The sequence below is a fragment of the Peromyscus maniculatus genome, chromosome 13, assembly GCF_049852395.1.
Source record: "Peromyscus maniculatus bairdii isolate BWxNUB_F1_BW_parent chromosome 13, HU_Pman_BW_mat_3.1, whole genome shotgun sequence".
NCBI classification, from domain to species: domain Eukaryota; kingdom Metazoa; phylum Chordata; class Mammalia; order Rodentia; family Cricetidae; genus Peromyscus; species Peromyscus maniculatus.
In genome coordinates this window covers 39,686,907-39,698,561 of record NC_134864.1, presented here as the reverse complement: position 1 = coordinate 39,698,561, position 11,655 = coordinate 39,686,907, and the positions used below count along the sequence as shown (strand labels likewise).

Below are 11,655 nucleotides of genomic sequence, written 5' to 3'. Positions count from 1 at the left end.
TGTGGCTAGGAGTGCTTTCTTTTAGTTCCCCTAAAATGGACTCATCAGTTTCCTCCTCCCTAGCTTTCTGCTGCACGGGACCTGGGTTCTGATCTAGGCTCTGCTATTGCATTTGGGAAAAAAAGTCACCTCTCTGGGCCTTCATTTCTTCATATGCAAAGAAAGAAGTATTAGTATCCCCCCTTGGTGTTTAGGGCTGGAAGCAGTGATGTGACTAGCATGTCTAGCACACTTGACCTTTAAGAAGAGTTCCTGATCGGATGAAATTAATGCAAACAAGGTGCTTTCTCTCTGGGAAACTAATTTTTTTTTCATCTCTGAAACAGGTATACTAATTCTCCTATTCTGTCTCCCTGTGGGATGACGGACATTTTAAAGGGGCTGCAGGTAGGGCTACACCAGAGGACAAGCACACCCTGACTTGGCTAGGAAGGCCCCCATGTCTCTGCCTATCCTGGGTAGATGCGTACGTGCGTGCGTGCCAGGCAGTGGGTGTGGCTCAAGGCAGTGTAGCACTTGGGGCTGGGCTGCTATCTACCCAAAGAGGCCTTATCAGATCCAGGCTGGCCAGGTTCAACCTGAGAAACAAAGAGGCTTTGAGAAGCTGACTGGGGTGTGGGATGTGGGGCTGAGCCCCAGCAGGTGCAGCCATCCAGAGGTCAGAGGGCATGGGGTAGTGGGAGCTGTCACCACCGGGAGGTTTATCTGGACAGGGGCACCCTCTGGGGTGAGAGATAGGGCTTGTGCTCCCCTTCAGAGGCCCCCCATTGCTAGAATCCGTCCTCTTTGGGAAGTTGCGCTGAGCTTTTCACATAGCTGTTAGCCCTGCCCCTGCCTAGTACCTAGTCCCCACCCCACATCCTTGTCTCCCTTCTGACACCTTTAGCTCCAGTTATCACGTCCTTCAGCCCCGGAGGGTGCCTCGAACCTCACTTCCACACACCAGCTCCTGATGATCTGTTCACCTACCTTTGCCCAAGTCATGCAGGGTCATAAAGGCTCCGCCTTGTGTCTTTTTAGTGGAAAGTGCCTCCTTCTGTTCCTGTGATGTTACCACCACCTAAAGAGCCATTGCCTGGGCTCAGCTCTGATCAGCACAGGGTCCACCCACTGTCAAAAGCCTTCCATGTGAGCAAAAGGAGAGGAGTGAGGCCCACTTGGCTTCCAATGAGCCATGCCCATCCTGGGATGATTTCTAAACAAGAGAGAAATCTGCAGGAATGGCTTGGCATGGGTACATTCAGAGAGACCCTGGCACAGACAGAAGTGGGTACCTAATTGCACTGGGCCTCTCATTGAGGGTAGACTTCCCAGGGAGCTCCAGAGGTCGTCCCCCGCCCCCCGCATCTAGGAAGTTGTCTAATTTCATTTTCTGAACCCCAACGCTGCAGATCTCACTGTCTCCAGGTCTCCCCCAGAACATGTGGACTTGAACCTATGGACAGAGGGATAATCTGAGTTCCTTCTCCACACACTTTCAACGTATGGGGGTGCCATGGTTTGATTTCAAAATGCGTGTGTTATAAAAATAACCCTCAATGTATCTGCGTCAAGAGAGAGGGACCATAAGAGTGATAAGATTGTGAGGTCTCTGCTCCTGTGCATGCATAAATGCCAATATCCTGGGCATGGGTTAGACATTGCCAAGTGAACTCCCGATAAAGCGATGTGTTTGCCCCCTTCATTTAGCTCTCCTGCCGTTTGGCATTATGCCATCAGATGGCACAGCACAGAACCCCCACCCACCCAAGATGCCAACACTTTGATAGTGGACACCAAACCTCAGGAACTGTGAGAAGGAAATGGCCTTTTCTCACCAGCTCCTCTGCCTGTAGTGTTCTCTCATGGTGGCGCTAAACGAAGTAAGATGAAGTAAGATGGAGCGGGAGAGCAGGCAGAGAGAGCGGGAGCCTCGGTGTGGCCTGGTGTCTCATGTACCCAGGAAAACCAGCTTCCAGCAACAAGGAGACAGCCCTGAAAACTCTTTCACGGGCAGCCACTGAGGCCAAATGGTACTTGTGGGTGGAGAGGTGAAGGCCCACACTGACAAGCCCCAAACTTCACTTTGGTCCTTTCCTGACCAACCACCACGAGCCCTCTGGTCTCGGCTTCAATCTTTGGTTTTTGTTGCTTGAATATCTATACTCTGTCATCATTTTTCTAACCAAGCTGAGCTATGTCCCACGCTGATCTGCCTGGTCCAAGACCTCAGCATCCAAAACCACAAGGTAGCGAAGAGAGAAAGAGCACATGTACATCCAGGTCTTAAGGGTCCCCCAGTGGCCACGCCCCAGGGGCAGGGACCTCAAGGCCATAGGTAGGTGTAACAGTTACCTGCTACTTCACTGGGGGCAGCGCTTCAGGGCATGGCTCAGACAGCTCCCACTACACCATGGCCAGGTCACCTACTCTTCCTCAGTTGATGGACTCTCTGCTTCCAGGCTGTCCCTGATACTCTCTATATACAGAAGCCAGAGAAGCTTTTGGAAACTCTGGTCATGAGCTCCTCCTTGCTTAAAGCTCTCTAGGCCCTTTCGTTGACTCCAGCCAGGCCTTTCCCCCCTGGCTTCTGTTGCCTTGGCAATGAACACAATGATTACCATTACCATTATTATTAATTGAATTTTTCTTTTTGTTTTATTTTGTTTTCTCCCCTGCTCCCTGATCTGTGACCCCCTCCTCCTCTCTCTTCCCCTCCCCCTCCCCCTCTGTCCTCCATGGCCTGGAGAGATATCTATTCTATGCACCTGTATTCTCCAACGGGTTTTTATAACCTAATCTACCAGATAGAACATCTACCAGAAAAAGAAGGGGAAAGAAAATGGACAAGGACGTCATCACTGTCACCTCATACTTCTCATTATACAAGAGCTGTGGACCTTTTAGCCTGTGGAGCAAAGATCTGCCATCGAGAGATGGGGCCATTCTAGGTGTGCCAACGCAGCCGACTTCCAGGCCTGGAATGTGAGGAGTGGCCTTCCAGAGTGGTCACAAGTTCACCCCCCGGGGATCGGGGGGAGCCCATGACAATGGTGGCCTGAGAGGCAAACTAGAAGGCTACAAATCTTACCTCCGTCCCTTGTGGTATCACCTCCAGTGTTGTCATTTGGAAAATGGTGATATTAGTAAACACACCACCCAGGGTTGTTATAAGCATTAAATGGGCTACAAGGGTCAAGTCTAGAATAATGATTAGCAATAATCTTCACTAGATGACAGCCTGTGGGGACCTATGGCACCAACCCTTAGGGCAATGTTGCTTGTTTATTTTGTGTCAAGGTCTTATGTAGCCCTGTCTGGCCTGGAAAATTACTACATGTCATAGGCATGTGCCACCACGACCTGTGTTTGTTTTGACAGGGTCTCATGACATAGCCCTGATTGGCTTCCAATTCACAGTCCTTCTGCCTCGGCCTCCCAAGTGCTGGGATTATAGACAAGTGACACCTTGTCCAGCTCAGGAACAGTGCTCTGTATGGTTTTTTTCTGATTTCCTTGATGGTCCCTGGATATCACTGCCTATTTCTCCTCAGCTGATCTGACTCAGGCAGGAAAATTTGCTTCATGTTAGAGCAACAGAAAGTGAGGGGTGCTATTCTGCCTTGGCAATAAGCTGGCTCTTCTGGAGACACTGCAGCACTTCTATGTGGTGGTGTGGTTTGGGATATGAAATGTCCTCCCATGAAAGCTTGGCAGTGACTCTGACATCTTTCCCCAACAATGACTTCATAACTGAATGGGCTGTGAGAGGGTAGGTCGCTGTGTAGAAAGTAGGTCGCTGGAGGGGTCTTTTGGAAGGTAGATCTTGACCCCCGACCCTCTACTCTCTCTGTCTCTGTTTCCCAGATGTCATGAGAGGACCCGTGGAGCTGGTAGGCCGTGGAATGAAACCTCAGAGACCACGAAACAAAATAAACCATTTCTCTGGTTTTTCTCAAGTATTTTCTCCCCGTGACAAAATGCTAACTGGTGTCCACAGGCCGTTCACCATGTGTGAGACATTTGTAAAAATTAATTCCTGGGCCTCACATTGGAGCCATGGAGACAGGAGCCTGGAAGTCAAGAGCATCTTTTAAACAAGCTGCCCAGGTAATTCTGATGGCTGACAGCTGCTGGTTTAGGGCTTGTCTAAGAAGTCAGAATGGACCGCCAAGAAACATGAATTCCACAGAAGCGTTTCTTTCCATACTTCAGACCATTACGAATAGAAAAGAGTTTAAAAGCCAGGCCCTCTCTGAGAAAGTTCAAGACAAACAGGAGAGACACTTTCACTAGGGCACAATATCATGGCTCTGGGTGTGGGGCATGACCATGTTTTAATTACCTCTGTTCTGTCTCTGGCACAGCCGTGTTTAGGGAAAACTGTGAAACCCTGCCCCATGCTCATCTGCCAGGTGGAAAAGGCTTGTAGTGAGGCCAGGAGCTCTGAGGTTCACCCTTAAAGGAAGGCACCTAGACCACCGATGGGTGACTGTAGCTGACTGTGCATTGGCCCCGCTCAGCGTCCTGGATTCCATGGCTCTAACAATTTAAATAGTTTTTATTACAAAAGAAAGGAAAGACCAAAACATTCCCAAAATTCTCCCATGGGTTCCCCCTCCATGCAAATAAATAAGGTGAGGGAGACAGACTGGAGGAGGGGGTGGGGGGGTTGTGGTTCAGCAGAAAAGGGGGCTTAGCCTGGGCAGGGGTGGCAAGGTCACCCAGGCTCCTCCCCCAGCGCCAGGTACTAGGGTCGCATTGCCTGGAGCAGAGACTCTGCCCATTGACAGCAAAGTCTGGGGATATATCTGCGGGAGTGTGGCCTTCAGAGAAGGTCATGTTTCGGGCTGGCCAGGCTGGCTGTGGTCTCTCAGTTCTGGGAGGCAGTGAGTCCAGCCAGCTCCCCCCTGGCTCCTAGGGAATCTAGCAGCATTGACTGAGGTGTAAGCCCACCTACAGGCAGACTCTCTTCATACTGTGATCAGTTGCCAACAGTGAAGTCACAAACCCAGGCCCCCGGAAACACTGGGGTAAGCCGTCCACAGACAGATGGAACGGGGCCTCCCTGGGCACGGAGGTGGGGTGTGAAGAATCGCAGTGAGCTAGTTAGGTTTCAAGGTCTCTGGGAGAAGAGAGCCTACCACCCTTTGTCAGCTTAGTTCACAGCTCTACCACTACACCAAGAGGAAGGCATGGGACCCAGCACCACCTGGTCAAGTCTCAATGGTGCCCCCACTCTGGACAGAGTAGGGAGACAGGTATCCTCAGGCCAGGTGCCTTCCAAGGTCAGAGCCTTCCTGGTGAGGAGGCGTTTGGACCCAGCATAGCAGTTCCAGGAGGGCAGGGGTCGGGGTCCTTTCAGCTTCCTGCCCCGGACATGCCCAGTGGATGAAAACTGCTCTCTTCTAGCAAGAGACGCCCCAGGCGGTAGAGCAGCTGGGGGTACCAATGAACCCCCTCGCTTGGGGTCCAGCTGCCCCGCGCCAAGCTGGGAAACAGTCGCAAGGGCCAGAAGGCCAGTTGAGCCAGGTGGTGGTCAGCCACAGCTGCAAAGCAGGAGGCCACCACATCCTCCACCACCAATGTGCCATGCCTTGTGAGTGGAGCATAGGACCCCAGGGCCACATGGGTGGAGACAGCCGCCACCCGAGCAGGCTGTAGGCCTGGCACCCCTGCTACCAGCACGTATTGGCCTGGCTGCACGTGGCTGGCAAATGTGGCCCGGAAGCGGGCGGCTGGCTCTGTGTGATTGTCGGCAATAAAGAGCAGGTGGGCAGGCGTGAGTGCCAGCCGACGTGGGGGATCCTGGGTCTCGATGACCTGGAATGCTCTCAGCCTGTTTGGCTCGCGGTCCAGGAAAATGAGCACGTCGCTGAAGGTGGGGTTCCCATCCTCCCCCATGGCCAGCACCCGGTCTCCTGGCTTCACAGCTGACAGGGCCACACGTGCCCCGTTCTCCAGGCGCACCTGGGCTCCAGCAGGGAAGCAGCCACCCGTCTTGGCAGCAGCCGAGTGCTCTGTGGGGAGAAGGGACACGAAGGTGTTACTGCTGGGTGAATCACACTCTCAGGTACAATGCCCCTCTCCTAGCCACCCTGGCCCGGGGGGAGCTGCTATTGTTTTCAGATACTCCCTTTATCACTGTACCTCAGCCTCTGCTGACCCATCCCAGGCCATATTATAGTTCTCTGTTCCTCTCCTCTCCAGCTCTAACCCTGGCCAGTGAGGGGAACACACTGGGGCCCGAACACCAGGTGATGTCCCCATCTGGTCACCTTCTGCTGTAAAGCACCCAGAGGCTGGAGGTCAGCAGAGCCACTGACTACTTATGGCCTGACCCCAGGAAAGCTACCGTCTTGTGGAAATGGGGGATTGCTTAGCATTGATGGTCTGCTCTACCACTTGACTGAATACTTCCAAGAAACGGCCCTCCCAGACTGAGGTTGCAAGGGCTGTGGTGGAGCTGACCATTTGAATCTATGGACGTTAGAGGAAAGCCAGCCCATGGAGAAAACAAACTCCTAAGACACCCTCAGAGTGAGTGCTCAGGGACGAGTTAACGGGAAGGAATTGTCGTTTTCAGTTCACGTGTTGGTCACTTATGCAGGGACTGGACGCAGTGGCATCAGGAGGTGGGATGGAGGACAGTGTTTGGGGCCAGGAGTCGTGAACAGAAGTGGCCACTTGGGAGCTGACCTTGGGTCAGTGTTTTAGATGAAGGTGGATATGATTTTAAGTACACACAGTTGGAAGGGTCAGGTTGTGGGCAGGGGTTGTTGGTAGATCACCCTTGTGAACCCAGGTGGATCAAAAGTACACATTAAAAAAAAAGATCTAGTGTGCCAGTCTGTGAGTGCAACTACTATATGGTCCCATGTAGAGGGTGGAGCCTGCAGCCAGCTGAGGCCCGCAGGAGAACCACGCGAAGCATTCATGAGTGGGTTAAGTGTAAGCCACAGGGGCACCAGTGAGACTGGGCATGAGGGGCAAGGCTCCAGTGCCTGCCAGTTCCGATCAACAAGGCGGCCAATCTGGGAAAATCCACTTTATTGAGTCCACTTTATTTTGGGCTTTACCCCAAAATGTCCAGTTTGGGGGCTCTGGGGAGGAGGTTGGGGACGCCTGCGCCCCACTGGGAGGCCTGACCTGCATCTGGGTGGTAGGTTCTGAACCTTTGGGCTCCTGGTCAGGCATACTGATGTCTGGACACACTCTGGCCCCTAGCCCCACCACGCCTTGGTCTGTATGGGCCCGGATGGGGGAGGGGAGCGGTGGTGCCTGCCAGCCTGGCTTCCTCCATCTCTTCCACTTGTTCTGTCTTGCACTTCCTGTGGCAGTCTCTGGGCTGTGGACCACCACACCAGCTCTCAGTAGCACGGGAATAGACCCTGTCTCTCTAGGCTCCAGCCATGGCACTACCGGACATGGGAGGAGCAGGCAGTCCAAAGCAGCTGCGGGGAGCGCCGCTGCCGCCTCCGAAATCCTCTTCCCTCGGGTCCCCGCCTCCATCCCCTGGAGGCCATCTTCACCTTCTTGGCCCTCGTGGGCCTTGCTCTGTCTGCCCATGCCCTGCGGCCCCGGCCCCGGGCCCAGCCCCCCGGCAGCGGCTCACCAGACTTGACAGAGCAATGCACGTGGGCCTTGGACTCGTAATACACCCAGTCGAAGCCGGCCTCCACTGCCAAGCGCGCCAGCAGTCCATACTTATTTCGGTCGCGATCGGAGGTGGTGATATCCACGGCACGGCCCTCATAGTGCAAAGACTCCTCTGAATGATGACCGTCTTCATCCCAGCCTTCGGTCACCCGTAGCTTCACACCGGGCCACTGGTTCATGACAGAGATCGCCAGCGAGTTCAGACGGTCCTTGCAGCGCTGTGGAGGGCAATGAGCTCGGAGTTAGAGAAAAGGAGCCCCAGGGTGCAGGTAACAGAAATTTCGGCCGACTCTCCCACAGCTCTCAAGGGACTTGGAAAACTTGGGAGGACCTCTGCCCTTTTCCCTTAGGAATAGAGGACTCTAAATGTGTTCTCCCAGTCTAGCAGCCGGGAGTCCCCAGGGAACTAGGCCACAGAGTGGCGCCACAAATCTGGAGGGCGCACGGAGTTGCGCACCCCCAGGGGACTCTTCTCCAGTCAGTCGAGTTCCGCTTGGCTCCCTCTGCCCTGATGAGCGTTTGCTTTCGCCACAAATGTAGCTACGCTTTTCCAGAGTCGGTTTCTCGGTTTTACCTAGGCACCAAGGCCGGCGCTCGGCAGGGAGGGAGCGAGTCCCTGTCGCTCCACTCACACTGCCTGCGGGCTGACCTGCTGGGCATGCAAGGCCAAAGGTGACCAGTAGGTGTCACCGCAGCCCCAGAGCTGAGGCCACCGGACGCCGAGCTTTGCCAGCACTGGCAGGTGCAGACCCGGCCGGCAGCGTGGGTCAGGGGGTGTGTTGGAGGAAAATTCCAGGTCCACTTAGATCCCTCCAGCAAGTGCCACAAAAACATTCCCGTTGGGACCTTCTTTTGAGCCTCCGCCTGCCCACGCTTAGCTGGAGATATGACAGGCAGAGAGCCATGGTATCCTGGCCATCTGACTGGGACAGAGAGTCCCCCACCCTGCACGGGACCAGGGAGCTCTCAACACCTCCACCAGGGTGCATTGTCCCTATTTAGGAAGGGGCCGGAGAAGAACCCTAGCCTTTGATCTCAGGAAACTGGCTCCCAATCTTCAGGATCTTCCTTGAACACTGTGGGAATAGAGCTGCACCCTGGGAACATGGATCATCAGCGCTGGCTGCCTCCCCAAGGGTCCTGGTCCTTCGCCCAGGGGACCGTGAGGAAAGGGGGCGGAGTTCTCACCTGCGGGGAAAGGGCCCTCCACCGAGGTGAGGTGCTAGGCCCGCCAAGTATCAACCTACCTCTGCCCCACTGAGCTCGGGGCCCCACAGACCCTTGGACTTAGCCTCCCAGGAGCCAACAGTGACTATAATCCAAGGTCTAGTCAGTTTTCTCGACTGTGCAGCCTGGCTTAGGGGTGCTAACCCCCCGGGGGAGATAGCTCCAGGATCTCCTTCTAGATACTTGTGGTCCAGTCCTTAGAGCTCATGTACGTCTGTCTGCCTTACTAGCCAGCTCCCCGTCGACTCTTCCCCTCTACCCCTCCTTCTGGTACAGAGCCTGGGCGCTCGCTGTCAATGATTGCCCAGCCTGTGGCCCGGATCCTTATCTGCATTCCTCGGCGCCCAGCCCGGCCCGGCCACCGGCCAACCTTCGGCCCCGACATCGGCCGGCCGGCCCCGGCGCCAGGGCACATGCTGAAGGCCGTGGTTTAGCCGCTCTCTCTAAAGATTTAGAAAAGGGGCCGCTTATTAATACGGGATGGGTCTGTAGACCCCAGCGGAAAGGGACGTATGTCTTTCCCAAGGCGCGCCAGGCTTTGGAGAAGGAAGTGTGCAACCCCGCTGTCTGGCGGAGTTGGGTCCTGTTCCGCGCGTGGAGAGATAAGTTGGTGTCAGTTCTGCTCCCTGACTTCCTAGGCATCCCTACTCATATTTCCAATCCTTCTCGTCCGTGCCACCAAGCTCAAAGATTCCCCCAAGCTTGGTCTCCGAGTCTGAAGGCTCCAGCACCCCACCCTTTAACCACAACCGCGCCGCTCAACCCTCGCGACAGACACGTGGGCTTACTCGGCTGGTTCCCTTTCCTACCTCTGCCTCCACACTCAACTTTCCCTTGCTATTCCTTAAGCCCAGAGCCAGCCAAGACACGGCTCCGGGAGAGGGCAGCGCAGCTGATCAAGGGCACATGGGGAGGGAAGTCCACGGGGTCCCTGATGTCCTGAGCTCGCCTTAGGGGTGCCAAGTGGCTTTGAAATGACCAGGGTCGGGCTGTGAGAAATGTTAGGCCGGGAGGGATGGCGTGGTCCCCGGAGGCGCAAGAGGCAGCCAGGTCGAGGTACCTTCGAGTGCCAGATCTGACCTGAGCTTCAGGCAGAGGGGCCGCCCGCCAACCTGCTGAGCTGTGGGACTTGGCAGCAGCAGAGAACTCCTCTCAAAGACACCGGGGCGGGATCCGGGATGCCAGCACTCCCGCGGGGTCCCTTGGCCAGCCCGTCTTGGGCAGAAAGATACCCGGGATTCATGAAGGGCAGGTGCCAGGGGGGGCGTGCCAGGCAGTCGGGGAAAAGGTGCCAGGCGAGAGGCTAGGGCCGGGCTGGTGGCAGTGCTTCGATGGCGCGCTGGGAGGACGGATCGCTCTCACCTGGGTCATGAGGCGGTCGGCCCCGGTGTTCTCCTCGTCCTTGAAGATGATGTCGGGGTTGTAGTTGGGGGTGAGCTCCTTGAAGCGCTCCGAGCTGCGCGCGATCTTGCCTTCGTAGCGCCCGCTGGCGCCCAGGGTCTTCTCCGGCACGTTGGGGCTGAACTGCTTGTAAGCGAGCGGCACGAGTTTGCGAGGCGGCCTCCGGCGACTCCCCACCACCCGGCCCGGCCCGCAACCCCGCGCCGCGGGCACCAGCAGCAGCACCAGCAGGAGCAGACAGAACCGCAGTCGGGGCCGGAGCCAGGCGGGAGACATGGCCGGGTAGCCCGGGAGAGCGGCAGGCGAGGGCGCCTGGTGGGCTGATGGGTGGGCTCGTGCCTGGGAGAGCTTTGGGGGCTCAGGCGTCTGGGTGGCTCTTGGGGACTCCAGGCGGGGGCGCCATGGGCAGCGCGGCGCGGCTCGAGGCCGGCGGGACTCAGGTGCGGGGCGGGGGCCCGGGGCCCTGGCTGGTGACGGCGTGCTGTCCCCCTCGGCGCCTCGACTCTGAGCTGCCCGGCTCGTCGGCCGCCAATAAATAGGCCGGCCCGTTTGTTTTGGCAACGCGGCGACGGCGGGGGGCGGCGGGCGGCGAGGCTGCGGGCCGCCGGGCTGGGCTGGGCTGGCCGGGCCGGCGGGCTGGAGGGACCCGCGGTTAGCACCCCGGCCCGGCGGTCAGGCGGCTCGGGCAGAGCGGGAGCTGCTGCCGTCTGCGGCGCAGCCCGGGGTCGAGTGAGAGGGGAAATGGAAGAGATCCGGGCTCGGGGCCCCGCGCAGACCGCACCCTATCCATGTCCCTGCCTCCTGCGCGCTCGACAGCGAACCTGCAGCAAGGGCGGCCCAGCCTCCTCCCCCTCGGGCGGGCGGCCCCTAGGCTAGCCAGCCCTGTCCCGCGCGCTCCTTAGCCGCGCGTCGGTCCGCCCGCCCGCCCGCCCGCTGCCCTCTGCGCCCCCTGCGCGGCTGCCTGCGTTTGTCCTCCTCGCCCGGACGCGCCTCACCCCGCCCTGGTCTCGCCTCCCGGTTCCTCGCGGCTCCGGGGAGGCCCGCCAGGCGCAAACCTCCTGGACAGGAGATGCCACCCCCACGGAGACCGCAACCCACGTCGCAGCCGGACACAAGGGGCGGGGGGCAGTGGCGGGACCGCACAGCCGCCTACGGTGTCCCCTGCGGAGAAGCAAACCCAAAAGCTGGAGGCCATTCATAACCCGGTGCCCCACCCTGGCCCAGGCAATACGCCCTTTTCCCAGCTTGGAGGAGCAGGAGGGTTCTGTATGGACCCGGTGCAAACCCGACGACCCTATACCTGCTGTGTACGAAACTGGGGTGGGGGGTGGGGTGCAGCCTTGTCAAGGGTCAAATAGGGCTTCTGAGTTGGAAACACTGTTAAAAACA

General features: G+C 57.2%; 1 protein-coding gene across 2 annotated transcripts; it reads right to left on the bottom strand.

Moving 5' to 3' along the window:
* Window positions 1-4,520: 4,520 nt before the first annotated feature.
* On the bottom strand, window positions 4,521-11,134 carry Ihh (Indian hedgehog signaling molecule). Of its 2 annotated transcripts, none has more exons than XM_006972174.4 (3): window positions 10,228-11,134; window positions 7,595-7,856; window positions 4,521-5,999 (listed from the first exon to the last, which is right to left on the bottom strand). In XM_006972174.4, the coding sequence occupies exons 1-3, from the start codon at window positions 10,540-10,542 to the stop codon at window positions 5,341-5,343; spliced, it is 1,236 nt and encodes a 411-aa protein (XP_006972236.1). In that variant the 5' UTR covers window positions 10,543-11,134; the 3' UTR covers window positions 4,521-5,340. The 2 variants fall into 2 exon arrangements, with proteins under 2 accessions (XP_006972236.1, XP_076406152.1); XM_076550037.1 differs by lacking the exon at window positions 10,228-11,134 and adding an exon at window positions 8,886-9,797.
* Between the last annotated feature and the right edge of the window lie 521 nt (window positions 11,135-11,655).